Source organism: Buteo buteo, chromosome 19 (genome assembly GCF_964188355.1).
Source record: "Buteo buteo chromosome 19, bButBut1.hap1.1, whole genome shotgun sequence".
Lineage (NCBI taxonomy): Eukaryota > Metazoa > Chordata > Aves > Accipitriformes > Accipitridae > Buteo > Buteo buteo.
The window spans coordinates 25770058-25793027 of record NC_134189.1 but is presented as its reverse complement, the minus strand read 5'-3'; the positions used below and the strand labels follow the sequence as shown (position 1 = coordinate 25793027).

General features: G+C 42.6%; 1 protein-coding gene across 3 annotated transcripts in view; it reads left to right on the top strand.

The window, feature by feature from the left end:
- The window catches only part of ETV6 (ETS variant transcription factor 6), a 142459-nt gene that overhangs the window by 103579 nt on the left and 15910 nt on the right, over positions 1-22970 (top strand). For all 3 annotated transcript variants that reach the window (XM_075051782.1, XM_075051780.1, XM_075051781.1), the window contains 3 exons: positions 1293-1457; positions 5252-5386; positions 10293-10835. In XM_075051782.1, coding sequence (XP_074907883.1) covers positions 1394-1457; positions 5252-5386; positions 10293-10835 — 742 coding nt within the window. In that variant the 5' untranslated portion in view covers positions 1293-1393. The remainder of the gene's footprint in view (positions 1-1292; positions 1458-5251; positions 5387-10292; positions 10836-22970) is intronic.

Here is a 22970-nt window from a genome sequence, read left to right as displayed (position 1 = left end):
GAGGAAGGGAGGTTCGTCTTCCTCTGAAGCATAAGGTATTAGCCCCTGCCAGAGGCTGTGTACCAGAGATCTGATCAGATACAGCAAATTTTATGTTCCTATGCACAGTGTGAAGCTTTCATTTCTACGCAACACATTGTAGCAAGTCAAAGAATGAGTCACCTCGCAAGGGGGAAAAGGAAAGAAAGCTTTATCTCCCAGTGGATTGGAGATAATCTCTCTACCTGTGTATAAACAGCTCTTCACCATGCCGCCTTTTCTCCAGGGGAAGGAAGCTGTTTTAAATTTGTCTGTAAAACAGATACTGAATTGTCACACCTCCCAAGCCTCTCTGCCTGGGCCCAATAAGGGTAGCAGGCAAAAGGTCTTTGACTTTCATGGTAACTTGATTGGGCCCCTGTGAGTAAACACAGTAGTCTAGGCTGCATATGCTGTACGAGCTGGCTGGGAGAAAGGGATTGCCAGATTCTCCTTGGAGGCCTGGAAAATCTGTGCCCAAACCGAACATATCTGCTATTGTACTATAAAATGGCATACCACTCTTATGTGGACAGAGTTACATTGGTAATGTTTTATCGCTATACAGGAAACACAAGCTAAAGCAGTGCTAAAGGTGCCACAGCCTCAGTGCTTATTTTCCTCTCCAGTATGGGAGTGGCATCTGCTAGTGTAACGGCATCTGCAGGAGTGGTGGGCCAGTCTGAATACACCTTTCTCAACCATATCCACACTGATAACCACTTACAGACACACTGCTGTGGAGGCTGTGTTAAGCAGCCCCTCTTTACAGACCCCAGCCACCTAGAGGGAAGTATAGCCATAGCTCTCCTGCATCTGACTACTTTTCATTATTCTTGATCGGTGATCACTTTACAAGGGGCATGAAGAGAGACCACGCCTCTCTTCTATGAAAGGATATGCACCGAAGATGGATGGGGCCAAGGACTTTGCCTCATGCCTACTCTGCACCTCAGAAGGAGCAGCTGGAGGAAAATCCCATTTCCCAGTGGAAACCTGGAATGAAATAATGGCCTAGAAGCTTTTTTCAGTATGCTGAGGCAGTTCTTGTTTCTCAACATGTCACAGATAAACCAAGGTGCCTAAACTAATGAAGTATTTCACAGTCCAGTGCTTAGAGTAATTCTGCGTCAACGTGACATTCCTCTACTACACCTTCCCCTGACACTTTGCACACGATGGTTTGGGGAGAAAGGGGGATTCACTGATGTTTGCCTATGTTCTCATGCCATGTCTCAATTTGGTAACACAATTGTGGTCTCTTCCTGCCACAGGTTTGCAGCCGGTTTACTGGAGCAGGGATGATGTGGCACAGTGGCTCAAGTGGGCGGAGAAGGAGTTTTCCTTGAGGCCGATTGAGAGCAACACTTTTGAGATGAATGGCAAGGCTCTGCTGCTCCTGACCAAAGAGGACTTTCGATACAGGTCTCCTCATTCAGGTGAGGATTGTTGAAAAGAGAGAAGAAGCTGCAATGAAATCTGGAGAGGGTCAGAGGAGGAAACGGTCACATTTGTTGGGGTGGAGTGGACAAGGGGAGGAGAGGGAGGACAGAGGCATTTGTATGATACAAGGACAAAAAGGACAAGGGGGGAATGAAATCCTGATGCACCTGAGTTGTGGAAAGATTTGAATGCAAATCCAAACCCAAACATCCAACCTGTTTCTAGTTAAAACTCCCTGCAGGACTCCCAGAAAGCAAGCTTCTCTGGCAGCACTTTGTGACTTCCAGCTCTTCCCTGTAAAGGCTTATCTTTTCAGAGACCCAACTACAGCAGCAAGTTAATCAAGTGCTCCAGCCTCTTAAAGAAGCCCATATTAGCATTTTGCCTCACAGTGGGCTTGGCTGACGTGCGGCTAAAAGTGACTGCAAAACTCCTCCCTAGGGGGACCTTTCCTTCATTTAACAGCCCCTGTGGGCTTTGCTTTACTTTACCATACTCTTTCACGTGCTGGAGTCCAGCCCAAGGCACAGCACAGACAGGTGTGTGAATCAGTCTGCCTATTGCTCAAATTATGTCTTCATTTATTCTCAAAGAAGATTTAGAAATGTGTATGTTGCCTGCCTGTATTTATATCCCCTGCGGTCTGTGCTCCAGTTTTACAGTCAGAGCAAGCCTCTGCCCTCCTTTGTCAGGGATGTTTAACTAAATATGAGTTGTGAGCTTTTCTTTTGTGACCATACAAGGTACTTCTGTTAAATAGAAAGGCTCGTAATTCAATCACCATAGGCGATCAAGGAGTTTGGACCAAGCGGTGACAGAATTGCTGTGAGGAGGCTTCCAGTGCAAGGCTCACTAGGTGCAGAAGTACAGCTAGTGCTGCTTGGATCCAGCTGATAAGCAAGCAGTGGCACCAATTCTGCATCAAACTGCTTGGCAGCTCCCTTGAATGCACCCCCAACAACCATCCTCCTGCAGAATCTGCCTCACAAACTGCGGCTTATGTTTAGTGTATAGGAAGTTTTTTAAGGATGTGCTTCAAATCCAGAACTAATTTTGTATGGAAGGAGATGCCAAACATCAATGTCTATTGCCAGTGTAATACAGTAGTGAAAACTGATGCCTAGAAATGTCTTTTTTAAAATTCTGGTACACCACTTTGAATAATTTCATTAAAAAATTAGCCCTGCATAAGGCAAAAGGAGTATTGAAAGTGGGGATGTGGGCAAGGACTGTAAGGGACACCTTTATGTATCTTGTCTGCAACTCCCCTTATCATCCCAATGCCTTGCTGTCTACAGGTTATGCCCCTGCTCTTCCTCTTGTGTGCTGTGAGGGCACTTGAAATGAGTAGGAGTTAAATGTTTGTAGGCTGGAAATAGAGCATTCCCAGAGAAGAGCCTCTGGCTTGCAAATCCTCACTCTGTGCAGAAGGTTAAGCTCTTATTTGCCTAAATTTGGAATGCAATAACCAAACTAAAGGCCTCCTCCCTCGCTTTTTCTCTCCTCCTTCTCTCCAGGTATTCCCCACTGATAATAAACCTTTTAGAGGATATCTGAGTCAGTCCCTAAAAATTTAGATGACTGTAGATAGAGGGATATTACCTCAACATTTCCAAGAAATTAACTATACGTGAAATTTAAGAACTATGAAATAATGTTTGCCATGGAGGCATTAAGTTTTTCAAGAGTGTAGCTACATAAAAGCTGTATCCTTTCACCTCATGGTTAAACGAGAAGAACCACATCCACTCCCCCCAGTGGTCCTAGCAATAAAGTGGGCTCACAGCCCCAGAGCTATTTTCCTATTTAGAGCTGGACAGGGAAGGGAGGCAGCGGAGGACGGAGAGAGTGAAAAACGCTTTTCATCTTCTTAGTAGCATTACTGCATCTGGGTGGTGCAGAAGCGTAACTGTTTTGTTAGATGAAAAAAAGACAGCCAGCTTTATGGACATGTTCACTAGTCTGTCAGGCCAAGTCAAAAGAGGTACAAATTTGCTACCTTATGCTTGGAGTGTTACAGCACTAGTTATGATTATGCCACTATTGCATTCAAAGATGCAAATTATGTGGTAAAATCACTTTTTAGCCTTTCATGTACTAAACATGGAAAAGGTAACTGGATTCTCAAGGCTTTGTTTTTAATTAGATTTTCAGGTATTGCAATCACCTTTTAAAAATGCCCTAAAGTCACTGCTGAGACAGTAAAAACAGCCCAGATGCTAAAAATAAAGGAAGCTGAACTATGGAAAGCAGGATGGCTTTAACTGTTTCATGCTAAGACACTAAACTTGCCCACTAATAGAGCATTGGCAGCTTATGGAGACAAGGGACAAATGGTGCACAGTTTACAATCTCATAGAAACAACTACTAAAAAAACCCCCCACACCTGAGAAAGCTCTCCCAGAAAACCAGAGGTGTCCTAAGTGAAACTTTACTAAGTTCCTTTTCAGATAATATGTTATTGCTGCAACCTGTTCCTCTGTAATATGACCAGTGACAAACAGAAGAGAGCAAGCAGAATTAAAAGTCCAGAGACTTCCTACCCTGTGTTGTACATTTTCACTTTGAAATGTGCAACATTATATCAGATAAAATCTAAGTACCTAGGTGTTTCATGTAGTTGGAGGAAGGGCATCAGTACAAGATGTAATACATAAAAAGACACAAAATAAGCAGTTAGTCCATTGGTCTCCTAGATATTGTGGTGATAAGTTCCACTGAGGGAATGGTGGGCAGAGTGAGGAACAGCCTGCCTGCACCCCAAAAAGAAACAAGCATCTGGATCAATTCACAGAAGAACATGTCAGCTTGGTGCAGCGCAATTCGCTGCAGACATTTCTGTGGAAGAGTGATACAATAGTAACTAACAGACTGTATTCACCTATACAGAGCACCCAAGTCCGCTGCATTTTGTTCCTTAGTCTGCATCATATCCGTGGTCTAGTATTCCCTGTTGCAGTGAGCTCCATACAGATTCTAGTGGCTAGAAAAAACTAGCTTTGTGATCCCATTTGGGCTTTTCAGGAGTCCAACCCATGACACCAAGAGTGACATACGGAAGCTCCTAAGGTACCTATAGCACTCGAGTGTCTTCAGGAGTTGTCACCACAGCAAGGGTGTTCAGGATAGTTAAATCTCTCAATTATTTTTAAGTCTTTGAGTCTCTCCCAAAGTAACTTCTCAAAGTGAGAGTTCTTTCTCCTGTGGATTTCCTAGAATGGAATGTCTTAGTAGCACACTGCCTCTGGCCTTGAGACACCAGTGTTGCATGCAGAGGCTTTACAGCATCGTCTGTCTCCTCACCCCATAAAGCCTAAGTTGTTCAGTAATTAAAGAAGAGCACCATCTTTGCTGCCAGCAACTCACTGCATAAATCATAGGCTCTACATTTAAAAATTCTGCGTCCTAAGGTGTCTATCTAAAACACTGAGACTGTGATGAGAGAAGGTGGGACACTGAACTAACTGCTGCTTGTAAAGGTTTGGAGCTCTTGGATGGGCAGTCATGTAGCCTGAAAAAAATTCTGTATTGGGGTAATAAAAGCCACATCTTGTCATTCTCCCATATTTCCACAGTCACACACAGAGGCGTGATATGCAGCTTTTCTTTTTCTTTTTTTCCGTTCAGGGAAGAACCTTGGAAAACACTGAAATGTAGGATTTCACTGCAGGCATTTTTGGGTCGGAAAATAGCACCCAGAAGCCATGAGTTCATGCATCAGATGGCTAAATGTGTCTTCTAAGCAGTATGTAGGTTTTCATTTCCTTTTTCCTGCTGTTTGTCTTTTAGGTGATGTTTTGTATGAACTCCTTCAGCATATCCTGAAGCAAAGGAAAGCTCGTATGCTCTTCACACCTTTCTTCCACCCTGGGAACTCTATCCATGCTCAGCCAGAGGTCATATTGCACCAGAATCATGATGAAGGTAACTCTGTCTCATTCTTATGGGAGCTGCCATTATAGAGGCAAGTAGGGTAAGGCTGTAAGGAATTATGTCATTTTCTTGCTCCAAAGTTACTTAAATAAAGCTACTTTCCTCCCTTTGTCTCCACAGCTTTAGAACAATCAACTGGTCTAGGGAGTCAACTGTCGATTCTCCATTTATCTTCTATTATTTTGTCCTGTTTCCAAAGCCTGCTTAAAAGCTACGCCAGTTGCAGATTAAAAAAATACCAGAAAGTTTTATTGACCCCATTGATGCATTTTTCCTCGCTCCCAGTTAGGTAGACAAAGATGATTCGTGGACTTTTAGTATCCTGGTGATGCAACTAGATGCAATTGTTTGCAGAGCAAAGGAGAAGGCAGCCTCAGAGAGGAACATCTTAACTCAAAGTCACTTCAACTGACAATCTGTCATCGCATCATGCCAGAGTTCCTAGCACTAAGCCCATCTTGTTGCTCAGCTTTTGAGCTGATTGAGCAATTCATGTTGAAAGAAGTTTTCTTCTGCAGGTTTTCTCTCATTTTTACTTTCAGAATTACTTTCTTAGGTTATTAGTTAGCCTTCTAGTAGCGTCCACATATACCATGCCTGACAGAGATGGTAAAGAAAGAATAGATATGTTTGTGGAATTGCAGATTTGGGCTTCTTCTACTCATTATTAGTACAGATCAAAATGTAAGTGTGCTTCCTTCAATGGAAGATTGAGGGTTTATTTTCTTTAAAAATATACACACTGAAGTACTTATTGGTTTTCTCCAATAACAGAAAAATATAAAGCCTAAGCCTTTTAAAAGGTCCTTGCCATGAAAGCATCAGGCAGAATTCACTTTTTCATTAAAAAAAAAAAAATCTAGGAAAAAGTAGTGTTACTCCTTTTTAAAGTAAACAAGAAAAGAGAACAGAAGTGAGTTAGGATATTGCCCTAGTCTCTGCTAACTGGAGAAAAGATGCACAAATTATTTCAAGATTCAATGTGGGATTGCAAGAGAAGATTCAGGTGTACTGTCAGGCCTGTACAAGTTGCCCATGGCCAGCCTGAGCAAGCCAGAATCAAATGACACCAGCAAAACTCTTAAGACTAAGCCAAGAGCAGGACAGCAGCAGATGGGATAAGGATGCTCCAAAGTGTTTCCACACAGTTATGTAAATATTTTAGATTAGAATAGGGTGCTGCAGGTCAGGCTGAGGTGGAATTGACAGAGTTGTGCTAGACACAGTTACCTAGTGTATTGATAGGCACTTTGAAGAGACCGTTATAAAAATCTCAGTTTTTTCCTGAAGCTTGGCATTCACCCACAAGTGTTCCCTTTCTAAATTTCAAACAGAAATACTAGGTGCCCTCTTAGACACCCCCTACATTAAAGATATGGAGCAACTTTCGCTCTAGAGAGAATTTCACAGGGATGTTGAGTTGGCCTTTCATGTGTGTCACTTAAAACGTAAGTCCTTTGCAATCTAGTCCAACTTCTGTCAGAGCACAGGATGATTAAGAAACAACTCTTGATTTGTTCCTCACGATACTCTGGCTGCTGATAGTATTACTGTATTTGCTTAGAGAACTCTCTGCTATTACTTAAAACTTTTCTTTATAATGACAAAAATTAGTTCTTGTTTTGCTGTGAGGGGGACTTCAAAACAAGTAAAAGAAACTACAGCTTGCCTGCCACAAGAGTGAGCAATCAGAAAATCTTTATGCCAAGAATTTATAGGCAGGTGAATTTATTTATTTATGTATTTTGACATTCCTTCTTTCTTCTTCCTGTCACTTGGGAGAAACTAGCACAATTAAGTTTACCATTTTCCCTGAGCAGAATGCAGCTTAGTAAAAAAAGGAGAATGAAAGTGAGAAGTAGAACTTAACCCTGCCTAACTCACAAGCTGTAACAAAGGGGTCAAGTGTTACTTTGGCACGATTTTGAGTGGTTAAACTTCATAGGTGATGGATCTTTTTTAAAATCCCTTCTTACTCCAGTGATCTTTTTCCATTTTCTTCTACTGACTCTTTTGCCCATTTCCTAATAGGTTATATAGTTATGATCCTGTTTTAAGTGCTTTCATTTTAAGTTCGTTAATCCAGAATCAGATGAGACCAACATTTACATCCGGTGGCTTTTTACTAGCTTAAGTGAAGTGGGTTTGACTGTTCAAAATCAGTTGACAGTGGTTCAGGATATCTCCAAGATGCATTGGCATGGTCTTGGAATCTGCCCTGTGGCCATCAGTCTCAGTCCCTCTAGAGGGATGAGCAAGGGAGAGTGAATTACCTACATCTCCAGTGGTCCTTCTGACTCAGCACTGAGTCATTTGATGGGATGCCATACAGGAAGCTTACACTGTCATTCCCTGCACTTCTTTTATGGGTAAGCAAAGAGTGCCAATCTTTGGGATTGTCACACCAGCAATTCCTCACTCCCAGAGTGAGTGCAGCCCCACCCATCCCTATATGGATCACATAGGTCAGCAGTTTTCCTGGGAGCCGAATTCCTTTTCAAAGTTTTCCCTTCAAGAAAAGGGTGTTGGTCACTCAGTATGGTAAACAGCAACTTCGGCCATGAGGGGATTCTTAAGTATTGAAAGAGAAAGATCTTGCAAGAAAGTGAACACTAGTGTGTATCCATATGTGTTTTTTCCTCTTGCTGCTTTTTAAAGAGCCAGGCTGATGAGTGAATCTGTATGTTCCTGCAGGAAACAGTACACCATATGTGCTCAACTTACAGTCATCAGATGTCCCAAGGAATGAATGTGATGAGAACTTTATTCTGTTCAGGGTCATTCGTGGCAGTGGAACTGCTTGGAGCTGAGTTTGAATTGTTTTATGGTAAACAGCAACTTCGGCCATGAGGGGATTCTTAAGTATTGAAAGAGAAAGATCTTGCAAGAAAGTGAACACTAGTGTGTATCCATATGTGTTTTTTCCTCTTGCTGCTTTTTAAAGAGTTCCTTAGTCCCTACCTTCTCTTCACCCTGTCCTGGTTCAGGATCACCATGGTTTGGGAGCAGACAGATAGGTCTGCTTCTGTTTGGAGCATGTCAGAGCCAAATAATATTCGCAGAGAGCTTGGTGGAAAGCACAGCAAGGCATTCCTTTCTGCTTTCAAGATAGCTGCTCCCCTCAGCCAAGGCACTTTAAATAAGTAGGACAAACAATACAATATTCTGGTCTGTATTTACAGGCCAAGAATGAGCACAGTGCATTTGAATGTACACTGATGGGGGTGGATAGTCTGTAGAAGATAGGATGCTGAGTAAAATTGGGGGATTGGTTTTCTTTCTTTTGTGGCAAAGAAATGAGACTTTAAGAAAAGACAGCCACAGAGGTAGGTACAGTTGTAAATTAATTCTTCTTTGATCTTCACATCATTTGGGCTATCCCAGATTAGCTGGCCACATTGTATTTAAAGCTGTTTGGATTTAAACAAGAACAATATATAGTTCTGGAGTTTCATGTCCTCCAGGTGTTTCATTGTGAGTACCTTAAATAGCTCTACAAATGCATTTTTCTTGTCTGGGACCACAATTGTGTGAAATAAGTGTTGTGGAGCCATGAAGTTTCTGCCTAAAATTTCAGGTTTTCCTGTAGACTTTAGCCCATTGAGTAGGCAAAAGGGCTGGTGCTATGTCACTGCCTGGCACTACATTTTCTCAGGACTAGAGCTTTTCCTGTTCAGGCCTTTTCCCTGGGTAAGTGCTGATCCTTTTCCTGATGCCTGCCTGGGTTCCAGGGTAGCGGGAGCCCCTGGGTCTTCACCTCAACAGGGTCTTCAGCAAGTATCACTGCCTTGACAAGAGAGCAAGAGAATCATTAAAGAGGATCAGAGCAAATGGAGTGAACAAACAGGCAGCCACAAATAGGCAGCTACTTGTTTCAGTTGTTGACGTGTACCCAGCAGTTTCCTTCTCTTATCATCCAAGGCTTTCAACAAACAGCACTGAAATTTGATCTTTGTTTTTCAGATAAAAACCTGTTAGTCCCTGTGCTCTGGTGGTATTTTCCTCTTTGTCAGTAATTTCCCAAGTCAAAATTCATGGCCTTAGCTAAGCTGAAAGTTTGCACTGGTTATGTCAAGCATTTCATTTTGTGAGAGGATTGTTAGTACGTAAAGACACTGACCTAGAGCGGTGATTTATCTCCCCCCTACTGTTAAGGGTCGCAGCTGGGGAAGTATGCTCATCCAAAAATGATGCTAGAAGTCCTTCTGCTGAAGAAATATAAGTGCTTATATGGGACAACCCATCAGTAGACAACACAGACTAAACAAAACAAGGTGAAAATATCCTTATGAAGATGTTACATGCTCTTAAAATCAAGGCAGGGATAAAATTTAGCTAGTGTTTCACAAAGAGCTTCCTACCAATGAGTTTTTTTAGATAACCCAGTCCATATTTCAGACTAAGATATTCTCTACCTTGACCCAAGCCTCTACCATCTAAAACTTACTACCCGATATTTTCCCTTTTTATCTCTGCCCTCTACCTTACAGTGCTCATCATGGTACAATAACAGGAACCACATGTAGAGACATGAACTGCAGGAGATAAGTTTCAAAGCATTTGCACAGAAACACATTTAGTACAGCTGAATCAGATCTTACTTTCTTCATGTGTCTTCTAGTCAGCTTCTCAAAATGGGATTTCTCTTAACATGTTTCCCCAGGAACTATCATTACATGGTGGTGGAGGGAGATTGTTTTCATGGTACTGATTTCATTCTGCGTGGTGATAACTATCTGCATTTATGAGGTGTTTTTCTGGGCATCTGTAGGTCACGCAAATAAAATCTTTCCAAACTGAGAGCAGTACCCAGTAAGCCCAGCTAGCAGTTTGACAGTGAGATCCTACACCTTGATCACAATATAGACAATCTGTATTTATTTTTTTTTCTCCACAGATAGTTTTGTCCAGAGACCTTCAAGACCATCGACAGAAACAGTCCACCACAACCCCCCAACCATTGAACTGTTGCATCGTTCTAGATCACCCATCACCAACAACCACCGTCCATCACCAGATCCTGATCAGCGGCCACTGAAGTCCCCTATGGACAACACTATCCGTCGCCTCTCCCCAGCTGACAGGGTGCCAGGGACAAGGCATCAGCAAGAGAACAACCACCAAGAGCCCTATCCTCTCTCAGTGTCCCCGATAGAAAACAACCACTGCCCTCCTCCTTCTGAGGTGCTCCAGAAGCCCTCCAGCCCTCGCCAGGAGAACACCAGGGTCATCCAGCTGATGCCCAGCCCTATCATGCATCCTTTGATACTGAACCCCAGGCACTCTGATTTCAAACCACCAAGGTTGTCTGAGGATGGGCTGCACAGGGAGGTAAAGCCAATCAACCTGTCCCACCGAGAAGAGTTAGCTTATATGAACCACATCATGGTGTCTGTATCCCCTCCTGAGGACCATGCAATGCCAATTGGAAGAATAGCAGGTGAGTGACATTCTCTAGGGTACGCCAAAGTTGACACTTCATTCATAACTAACCATGCTGTGTATTAATAGCTTCACATTTCCTTTTGCTACTCTGTGACCTCAAGACTTTACTGGCATTCTGCAGGTTTCACCACATCTGTGGCTCAGACGGTTAAATATGATTAAACCAGTTTCATGGCAGGTAAGCAAAGGTGCAGAGTGACTGGCTTGTGACCACAGAATGCGTAATTGGTATTGAAACATCTGTGACCTGACACTGCCTCTCTACCCACTAGCAATCCATTTGTTTCCCAAGATACCTATCTGCAAAGCCTTGTCCTGCAAAGAGGTAATTTTCCAAGAGTTGCATTCACATTAGTGTCCAGTCCTATGGAAAGGAAAAAACCCTCTGTCAGTGGCCTTTGAGATAATGCAGTGTCAAGCCTGCTATTATGGAGATGATGGGACTAACGAAATACCACCTCAGAGCGCTACTTCATAGGCTTTCCTGTGCCTCTTACACAAGGATTGTCCCTTTTTACTGAAACAAGGTTGCCTTTGTCCCACGCAAACCACAGGCATTGTCTCACTTTTGTTATCGTAAATAACTGACATCACAACAGCTGAATCAGGAAGTTGAGGTTACAGAAGATGTTTTTTGTACTTGAAAGGGAACTGTAAATAGATAGAGAGAGGGAGAAGGGGAATCCAACCACTTCAGTAATATGCTGAATGCCCCAGTAACCAGTTTCTTTTGAGAGATGTAAATAAGCACCACACCCAAAAACATTCCATGCATTTATGTCAGCAGCAAGCTAACGCGATACCCAGCTCCTGTGGTATATTACACATGTCCACAGAGGTACATTGTAAAACACCTTGTTCTTTTTTGTCCTTACATGCCTTAAATTTGTTACAGATGTGGTGCTGCCTCAGAATTAATGAGGAAGATTTTCTTAACATTTACCACTTTAAATTCAAAAGGTACATGTCTCACCATCTAGTCAAACATCAAGCACAACAAGGGCCATGATCCTTTCACGTAATAGAGAGATGGGTTACAGAAATTAATCTTTTGATGTTTTTGCCTGGCTGACATTTGTCTCCTTTTGATTTTTATTACCCACACTACTCTCAGCAAGTTAAGAAATACACTTAATCTTACAGCGGAGAAGATACCCTACTGGTTGCATCACTGGAGATTTCTTTTCCATAAAGTACTATTTGAAGATCAGGGGAGTTGTTAATTTTTATTTTTCAGAAGGAAATGTTCTCTAAGAATGAAGCCTAGACTGAAAAGAATATAAGAAAAAATATAGGGAGTGGGTGGTGGTGTATTTTTTTAATTTAAACCCAGGAGTTTTCTTTGGTTTCTGCATGTTGTGCACTGGATCCAGTGACAGCAGTCCTGTAACTAGTACTCCCATGTCCTTTCCATCCCTATGTTGTTTGGAGGGCAACAGAGCCCAAGCCCATGGATATTTGGGCCTAACACAGTTGCTTGGCAAGTATGTGTAGCAATTTAAAGTGTTATACACAGGCTATATTTGCATGCTTAGCTACTTTCACTTGCAGTCTCACAGCTTTGCTTAGAGCCACGAGCATGGGTGGCATGTCTTAAAGAGCTGGTGAAGTATTTCATGCCAAAAAGACCTGAGGTGTACTCAAGCATTCAGTTCAGATGGTGGTTGCTAACATTTTAGATTTCCACTGATAAATTTGCCAGTGTACTTCTATCAGTACCCCATGTCCTTTAATTGTAACGCCAACAAGCCTCACTTGCTCTACAGGCACAAGCTAGTGCTATTCTGGTTGGGTTGTAATGGCTCCTGAACAGTAGCTGGACCCTATAAATGGCTCACAGCCATTCTCACCATAAAGGTGAGAAAACTGAGATTACTACCAAAAATATAGACAGTCCATGTTTCAGACCTGAAGTCAACTGCATTGGTGCTATTGCATTCAATGGCAGCATACTTAGGCCTCCTAGAAGGAAAGTATGTACCTTTTTACCTGTGTTCCCCCATCTCACAGCCTTCAATTTAGAGCTTTTGCCATTAAGTGATTTCAAGAGCATTTCTTCTTTATGTCAGCATAAATCTATTTTCCACCTGAGTGTCCTTATCTTCACTGACACTGCTGTAGTTAACACGGAGGCTTTTGACCAACCATGGCTTGCCACTTCGATTTGAGAGAGACCATGAAAATTATAACACTTGGCTCTTAAACTGCAAATATACATCAATATAGATGTATTGTTACAAAGAGCTTTTTAAAAATCACTGGCATTATTTCCATTTTATGGATAAGAAAGACTGATGGCTTGGGTAATGAAAAGATTTACCAATAGTCCAGTGCCAGAGCTAAGTACTTATCTGTTTAGACTGGTGGGAAGAGAGCCTTGACTTTCTACTGGCTTAACCGTTTGCATGCAGGTGATTTTCGGGGGAGATAGCAATGAGGAGCAGCTACCAGGGAAGCCCTGTGGGCTGCTGACTAAAACATTGGGCTGAGCTCCAAAACATGTTCTATTCCCAGCTCAGATATTTTAAATTGTAAAAGGAATTCTTCCTGAACTTAAGATACCTCACAGCCTCATAAACGTGTTTACTTGTAGATAGAGTCTGTTTTTAAAAGCAGTATGCAATTACTTGGTGCTGAGAAAGAAAACAATATTTTCGCTTGCTGCTATCCACAAATACTCTGTTTTCACGAGGTCGATCAATAGAGCTCTGGACTTCCTGTCAGACAACATAATGACCTCTACCCACCAGCTGACTAATCTTTCCTACCTTTTTATGTAATATCGTTTCTCAAAATACTAATTTTACTGGTAAAGCACTTTCCCTTTTACAGCAAAGAATTTCAAGTTGAAGGTCTTATTCTCTTCCTCTAAGGCCATTTTACACTTTTCTAGCAAAGCAAGAGGTATAAAGTATCTTTATGTTACTCATTAAGGTCCCATATATTATTCATCAATGGCTGGAGTTTATTTTAAAAATTATGTTTAGCTATCTTCTCAACACAATATGCAGGAGTCTTTTCTGTAAATTTGTCAGAACTAGAGGTCATTGTGTTGGGATGATTCAAAGGCAGACTTGCATCCCCTGTAAATACAACAGGCAAGGGTTAAGGTAACTAACTCAAGCATCAATAGTCATCTAGCTATGACAGCACTTAAAAATATTAAAAATACCTAAGAAGGGGAGTTCAGCAGAGCAGTGTAATGGACAATTTTCCCCACTGGAACTGCTAATTCAAAGCAGCAACAGTGTTTGTTGGTAGTCAGCTCCTAACTTGGACTCTAGTAAGCAGGCAGCCTATCTGGCTTATGTTTAGTTCTGAATTTTTTAAATAGTCCATCTTGGTCGCCCCCAGATAGTCTGCAAGGTTTTCACTCAGTGGGGAAAAAAATAGAGTTTTCTTTTTTTTTTCTATTTTTTCTTTTTTTTTTTTAACATAGTAGCAGTTTCAATCAAGAGAGGTGCCTGAAATCAGCTTTTCTGCAGAATGGAAATTCCACTCTCCATACGCCTCTCACTGGGAGGGTTTTGTTACCAAACATTTTAGGATTTTGATATCTCATAAAAGGTACTTCCCCAAGGCACAAGGAGAGGCAGGGGTTATTGTGTTGGCAGGCGTTCATAGCGCGCCATGACTGAGGCATGCGCTGGAGCCCTGGTGGAACCACAGCCACCAGAAAGCTTCCCTGCAGCCATCCTGAAGTTCTGCCCCCATGACTTTCCTTGGGAGCTCTGCTGCTGACTTCAACCAGGGCAGGTTTGCACCACAAAACTTGATTTAGGTGTCAAAAATGTCCTTTCTTTCAGATACCCATGTCCACCTCAGCTTGTTAGCATGCAGGAAAATGGGAACTGACATGTTAGATCTCACCAGAAACCTGTCAGTGGCTTAAAGGAGGACACAGGAATCCCTGCAAGACGCAGTTATGGGATTATCTGACTGTAACAGGGTTGGTCTTGTCCTAACTTTTACCACATAGAGGTTGGCTTAGAAACATCCTAATTAATGTAATGACATGCTGGTATTTACCTCACTTTTGATTCAGTCACTTAAAACTCACTAATACAATTCTGGATGTTTCGTGTGAGGGGAAGTAACATTGCTGAGGAGGTTCCTGGGATTTCCAGCTCCCAGTGTCTTTTTCTATACTAGCTCTCTGGGACTGAAAGGCTTGTTCACTAATCCACAGCAGATGCTGGCACTGAAACTCTGGGGTACAAATATAACTACCCCTTTACTCGAGCATTGCCCGGTATAGATACTAACCAAACGACTGCATGGGTGTGAAAGGCAGAGTGCCATAGAGCAGCGGTAGGTGCAGCTGGACTCACCCTAAGGGCTCCCTGTCCTGTTGGAGTTGGGACCCAATAAAACCCATTAAGCTCTGGGTTCACTCTGTGCGTGTCTAAGGCAGACCTATCCCACTCATATGAGCGGCTTAGAAGGATGAGCATTACTATTCCTCCGCAGAGCCCCACCCTGCCTATTGCTTTTGATTCTGCTCTGCATTCGATGGGGGAGAAATCTAAAGGCAGGTGAGTGTTGTGCCTGTTGTTGTCTATTGGTATGCTGTTCTTATCAGCTGGGTTACCTTAGCAACTGGGCTGTATCTGACTTTATGAGCTGCCAGATTTGTTTCTTCCCCTTCAGGAGTCTGAGGAAAAGCCAGATAATGTTTAAACTGTTCAGAGGCACATCGTCTACCACTGTATTGGTTTGGCCCATAAAACTATTGACTGCTGTTGGAATGAGGACAGGCAAGATTCTTAACCTGCCAAAGTCATGAAAGAGATCTACCTCCAGCTTTTCTTCTGACTTGCCTCAGCCCCTTGGTGTGCCACACATCCAGAGAGTACAGGGGCGTAGCATGATCCCTGCAGATTTGTAGCAAGACACGTATAAGCAACTTCTCAATAAAAACAGTCTGACAGCTGAAACTGAAAATGCAGTCCCCTGTTAAGAGTGCATCAGCTATGAATGACTCACATTCTACTAAAATCTACAAAACAGCACTTACGATGGGCGTAGACTACGTGCTAGCTCTGAGCATGGGGAGGTCTTCCACCCCAAAGCTGCTCTGTAAGGATAGTAGTTTGGTTGTTTTGTGTGGGGAGAGAGGTTGGAGGGGGAACAGGATCAGGGATTCTCCTCCCCCTTTGTTTGAAAAACTTAATCACTTCTCATAAACTTGCATGGGAGGTAAGCGACAGGAGGGGTTAGTTGAGTGAATCTTTCACAAACAGTGCTTAAAGAAACCTGCTGATCAACTAAAACTTATTTTTTTACTTTGGAGTTGAGCTGGAAAGCTTCTTTTAAAGGAGGATAAGGAAAACAAACTCAGCTGATCGAGTTATTAGATTCATAACACTAGACATTTAGAGCTTAAACATCACAAGTCACCACACTTCAAAACACGGCACCTTGGTCATCAGTGTCTCCTCAATTTATCTACTAGGACCAGAGCCCCAGTGCCTGCATTTTCTCCAGATGTGTCGATGTGACATTTACGATTGTATCAAGTTGTAGGATGATCTTTTTTTTTTTAAACTGATACACCAGCAAAATCCTTTGTGCAAATGCAGTTACGCCACATTAGTTTATTTTCCTTTCTGTACAAAACAGCTGTACAGGCACAGTTACTATGCAGTGGCGTACGCTGGGTGGTAGGGAGGGAGTGTGGGAAAGGAGGCAAAGAACAGTTATGCCTGTATAGTAAAGGGTGTAAAAAACAAAAACTAAGCACAACTTAGGAGTTAAAAGTTTTGCAGCAGCTGATACCGTTAGCCCTCACAGAAGGGAGGCAGCTTCCTGTTCCATTTAATTTTTAGTGTTTGCAATACAGTAGTATCTATAGGCTCTATTGTGCTATAGTCCCTGCCCCAAAGAGTTTAATGTCCAAACAGACAAGGTAAATATAAAGAAAGAAAGAGCACACAAAGGTGAAAGGTGTTTTCTAGAGTTGTTGGTTAGAGGTTGGAAAGAGAGCGCTATACTGCATAGTACATAGTACAGTGTATCAGTACACACCATCTGACCAGTCCTCCACTCAGAATTGTTACATTTACTTCCAGATTCTAGTGATTAGTAACACCTTTTGTTGTGCTATAATGCCTCACATTTACAGGTTCCAATTTAAAATTGGAACAACCAATACCCTGCACTATTGGTCAGCCTGGTATTTCCCTGTTCTTTTCTTCACTAGATGTCTCATCATGACAGCAACCTGAGCTAGCCATAAACTCAAGGGGCTGGGTACATAACTTACACCAAGCTATCTGCTGCTGCTTTTGTCTGTTACAGCATTGAAAGCTAGTTGTAATGTTTCTGTGATACAGCCGCTTCTGTTTTGATGTTGCAGTCACATCCTCCAAGCAAAAGCGGAACCTGCCCAACTGTGCCCATATACTACTGGGACAATAACTCGGATTCTTGAAGCAAAATCAGTCTGGTCTTTTTTATTGTTGTTTATGAATTGTCTACACATGTAAGACAGTGAACATAACGGGTGTTAGTAGTAAAGACTTGAACCTAATTCCCTCATATAGTCATTTGGTGGTTGGTAAATGACTTTATTCCAGAATGACAATGCTGCTTTGTAAGTAGAAACCTTCTTCTACAAGAAAGTCACTTATGTGGACAGGCATGTCCACACAGACCTGCTGTGGCACTTGATATCAAGAGAGCCTATGCGCCAGTCAGGTTCCCTGTGTGCACCAGCACTCAAGCTTACTATCCATGCAGTGATGTGCATAGCTGTTTCATTCATTACTATTCCCCCTTCCAAAGTTGCATCACAGGCTTCACTTTGGTGAATTTTTATATAATCTGAAAACGATTGCTGTATCCTCCTTTGCAGAGGATGAGTGCTGACAAACCAGGTTGTATAGACTTAACTTTTGTCATATGCTTCCTTAGAGTTATCCTGGTTTTTTTAAGACAGCCCATATCATTGCTAATACCATAGGAGCCTACCTGTGTACATGCCTGAGGCTCCCAAGGCTATCTTCACCACTGCCATGAGGCACGACCCCAGCAGGGTTTGACAGCATAGTACTGACTGGTGGGCTTGTGAAGCACAAACTGCGGGCAACTGCGACAGCTGAACAGTGCAAGTTACAGCCTGGCAAACTACAGAAAACCAAAACAGTGGTTCACTTCAGCGTACGAAGTTGTAAGTGGTGGGGGTTCAGTGCCTGCTTTCCAGGCAGCTGACCTTCCTCCCCATAGGGCAGCATCTCATACAGACAGATTGGAGCCTTGAAAGAACCAGAGAACCTTGGTGTAGGCATGGCCTGTCACTCCCATTTGGATATGACGATGATAATGTCACTGGCCTTGTTTAATCACTCACCCTTGTAGTCATGTACACTTTTACATTTGCAGTATATGCCACATCTATTTCAAGCCCCTTGTAGAAAGCCAGACTACTATAAAGAGACTGAAGCATGGATGAGAGTCAAGCTCATAGAAGTTCATATTCATAGGCGAAGTTTTCATTATAACCTTGAGAGTCATCTTAACATGGCATTAACAATTAATTTCAGCATGAAAGCGTGCCTTCCCTGCCAATTTAACTAATGACACTCAAGCAATAGCTGAATGGCAATAGCCTGGATAGGTGGTTGCAGATTTTCTGTGAAGCATCTTGCTTTACAGCTGCCTCCATTCTTACTGCACAGTTACAGGAGCAGAAGTGACAGTCAGAGCTGGTTCTGGGCCACTCAGAAGCCAGGACTGACCAAGGCATAGGAAAGCTCAGTCATTTAGATTTCATGCTTGTCATTACTGTACTGCAGCATCTACATGCCACGGCTAGACATATGCGATTAAGTGGGTTCAGAGTACCCTCAGCCTCCATTGGAGTCAGCAGGATGTTAAACACGTTTTTAAGAAACTAGCCTTTTAATGAAAACATGCCCTTTATTTTCCCTGCACACTTTCTTCAGGCCAGAGTTGCATCAGTAATTCAAAGTTTTTTCTACAAAGCAAACTTGTATCACTTTGAACCCTTTTAGTTAAACCAGGAAAATACGCTGCAGTGTTGACACTATACTTCACTCTCTTCAGAGACAGGCCTAGTTTAAGTCTGGTTTTAATACTACTCGGTTAGAAGTGGCATACAAAGGTTTACATCAGTTTATGTTACTTCAGATGCACACCTTTAAACTGGTAAGACTTCCGATATGAAGGAGGTCTCAGCAATACACTGTTTTCCATCTCTGTTGAGGGAAGGGAAGGAAGAGGGTTAGAGTTTGGCTCTGTCCACATGTGGAGGTTTAACCCCAAGAAGGGGAGGTCACATTTCAGTTTTCTGCAAGGGGCCTATCAGAAGTGGCAAGTTTAGAGCTTATGAAGAAGTCCCTTCAGGAGGAGCTTAGAACAACGCCAGGAGCCAGGTCCTCCAGCCACACTCATACCTCTGAGAAAGCTTTGGGCTTTCTGATGGAGCACAGAAGTGAGGTTCTTGGGCAGCAGTCTCCTACAAACAATAATTTTTTCTGCTCTTGAAAAAACCCAAAACAGCTCGGATACTTCAGAAGACTAAACCTGAGGGTAAACTGAGCTTGTGACAGAAGATACTGGGGATTCTCACATTGTGAGGTCAAAAATTACTACTCTTGTTGGGAATGACTTTACTGTAGTTAAACCATTCCTGCTTTTTCTGACTTCTCTAAAGTAGAATTCAGAAGATAAAGCTTCGTCCTTAATTCTTAAATTCTCCTCATTAAAGTGGTTAGCCAGTTTTCTGATGTCAGAATGGTTGTGAGGTGTTTTTAGGATGTGCATGTGAACAGAGGTTCAATTTCTTACCCTTTTCCTAGTCATTGCCCTTTATGAGCAATAAAGGTGAAAAAAAGCCACAGGAGGATCAGAGGCAGGTTTATTTAGCAAGATAAATGGAAGAGTGCTCTCTACATTGTGGTAGAGCAGGAAAAGAACAACATTTGATGCTAATACTGGAAGTACCTGTCTGTTTGGTAGAGATGGGGGGATGGAACGGGAGAACAGGGCAGGGGAAAAAAACCTACATTTTTTAATACTTCAGCTTTAAGACTTTAGCTTGCAAATTCTTCATCTATCAAGCCGTTTCTGGCCCATCCATTACATATTCTTCGTGATTTGAGTGCTCTTTTCTACAACCACATGAGGGATATGAACTTTTTGGATTCTCCTTCTCATTACAAGTTTTTATTGCCAAAGACAGAGCTTGGCCTCATCTTCCTGTGTTACTTTTACAACCTCACAGCACAACTGTTTGCAGGATGACAGTCTCAGGTTTCTGCTCTCCTTCTGCCTGATCTCCCACTCAGGATTTGGGTACAAGACAGAAGCAACATATAACTGTAGTCTTGTGCAATCTGGCAACCTCTTTCCTCAGCCCCAGCTTGAGTTTACTGAGCTGAACAAACAGTTGTCTGTCAAGAGGTTTCTCCACATAGAAACATTGGCTTTACTGTACCAGCTTACCATCCTGCTTCCAACAGCAGCCAACATTCACAAATGAGTGAGAACTCTTTTCCCTCAGTAACCTGGACATGGATTACCACATAGGGATGAGCAGGACTGCTCCATCTCTGGATCAATGCTCCCCTAGTCCTCAGAGCCATTTAACCCCTTAATCATGAGACTTGGTTACTTTTTTCTTGTAGTTTTTTCTGCTAAGATGAGTATGTCGTGGAATTAGACAGATATTGAGGCTGGATTGTGTCTCAACACAGCAGTAATCCTACTGTAGCATGTCTTAGTGTGCTGTCTGTTGTTTTCCCAATTTTTTTTTTTTGCCATGGAATGGGCTTTCAGCAAGAATACAGGAGCTGATTTGCTGTATGTCCTCTCTCTCCTTTGCACCAGCATTATTTTATCTCCTTCTCCATTTGTGTGATGAGAGCAAGTTAGCCAAGCAGTTCTCACCATACTCCTGAAGCAAGTAACAGTATCAGCCAGCCTGGTGACCTTTATGTACCAGTTAGCCCAAAGGTCCATTTGGCTTGTCCAGAAAGCTGTGCCTATTGCACAGCACAGGATGTGGTTAAAATGCAATTAAAGTTCATCTCCACGCCACGCCTAAACCAAGTCAGGACTCAGGAGTTCTCCCCCAGTCTTTGTTATTTTCTGTACAAGTGAAGAGCCATTAACCTTTGTGATTTCTTGGTTATGGCTACAGTTCAAACAAATCCAGGTGCCCCAAAGTAGTGTTGTCTTCTCAGAGACTTACTGACCTTCTTTGGCAAGGGTGATGGCCACAGACTGTAGGCTGAAGGTCCATGGGAACTTCTGGGCCTCTCCTTCTTTCTTTCTCTGTCCTCACCTGTTCTGCCAGTGTAGTCTTGCCACCTTCTTTGTGCTGGCTTTGCCATTCACTAGATCTTCCTGCAAGCAGATTTGGCTCTTAAATAGCAGAAAGCCAGCTGGTGTTTTTTGCAGGGTTTGTTTTCTTCTGTTTAAGTGATTTAAGTCAGCTCACGGACAAACCTAACAATAAAGCCAGCACAAGGTAAGCAGCAGGAAGAAGGGAGGATAAAATGGAAGGGAGATCAGGACCTTCTCACAGTAGCAGCTATGGCCAGCTGAATTTTACCAGTTCATCATTTTGATACCGTGAGCATCACCATGTTAGCTATCCTAACCACACTTCAGGTGTGCTTATGGAAAACAGAGTAGCAGAGAACTTCTAGAGAAGTTCTGCTCATCAGTTGTGAACAGCCATTGTTTGCTTCACAGTGAACAAATGCAGCTGAAGCACAAATCACCTTGTAAAATAAAGGGGCCCGAGCTTGGGAGAACTCTTCAGCTGGTAGAAATCACAGAACCATTTAAGTCAAATGATATCATGCTGGAGAAATTTTAGGCTAACCTACTCAGCAAGGGGTAAGGCCTCAGCTGATGTCAGAGGGAGTATGACAACGTTACTTTGGCATGATCTCTTCCTCTGTGAAGCCATATTAGTTTCCAAGTCAGTCATCAGCCAGACCGAATGCATTTTATATAATAATCTTCAGTGCAAGATGTGGGTGGGTCTCGCGAAACATTTCTGTGGTTAGGAGAGGATTTTGGTAGTGGATACATGAAGAGGGCCAGCTCTGCTTCTGCATCCTGGACCTCACTTAAACAACAGGGGTCTCAGATGCAGTGTGTGTTTTAGGAAATATTGCAGTGCAGGGGAATGTTATATTCTGAACAAAAAAGGTCTTTAGCATATGTATGCTTATACTGTTAACAGCATTATTTAGTCTAAGGGAGCTCAGATGTAAGACCTCTTACTACTGCAACATCGAGACTACCAGTCTTGTGTCTACCTTGGCCAAACGATACTAGAGAAGTTATTCATAATGGCTGACAAGTGTCAAAATACTAAAAACCTAAGGTCCATAATGTTTGATTTATAGATCATTCTGAGATGCTATTTCAATTCTAAGGGATATATGTACTACTATCATATAGCCATTAGGAAGTATTTATATGCCAGTTTTCCTTTAAGTATATGTTCAGAAGGCTGTGCCTATAGACTTACAAGGACATTTGAAATGAAGAATCTATAATACGTGCTTCTACTCACACAGTGTCTATTTGACTGTCACAAGGGATTCTTAATGACAGTATTACTGCCTTCCCTTTTTCGTAATGTTACTGAGGCAGTGCTGTAAATGTGGGCAGTAAACAGAGCTTTTCAGCCAGAGAAGAGAGACTGAGTTTTATAATGCCAAGGAGGAGTGGCAGAAGCTTGGGTGCTTCTGCTGCCTAAAAGAAGGGGTTACAACTAGAGCGAGGAGGCAAGTTTGCTGCTATCAGAGGGGTTTAAAGCCAGCAATTGCCATTTATGGGAGACATTTCTTCCTATGCCTCAAACCCCAGCCATTCTTGTCTCCTCTCCCCCACCCTCTCCAGGGCTGTGCAGCTGCCTCTTTTTCTGTGCCTAGTGTCAACCCTGGCAGTCAAGCAGCAACCAGGAGACTGGGTGGGCAGGCAGCCCCCAAGGCTTTACTCTAGCTCTGCCAACCTCGAGGCTGTACAATACATGGCTCTTATTAGCAGTTGTATAAAGCTGCTGCCTCTTGCACATGTAGGGCAGTGCTTATGGGGCACATTTTAAGAGCTAGCTAAGTACTCTACACCTTATCACTACCTTGTG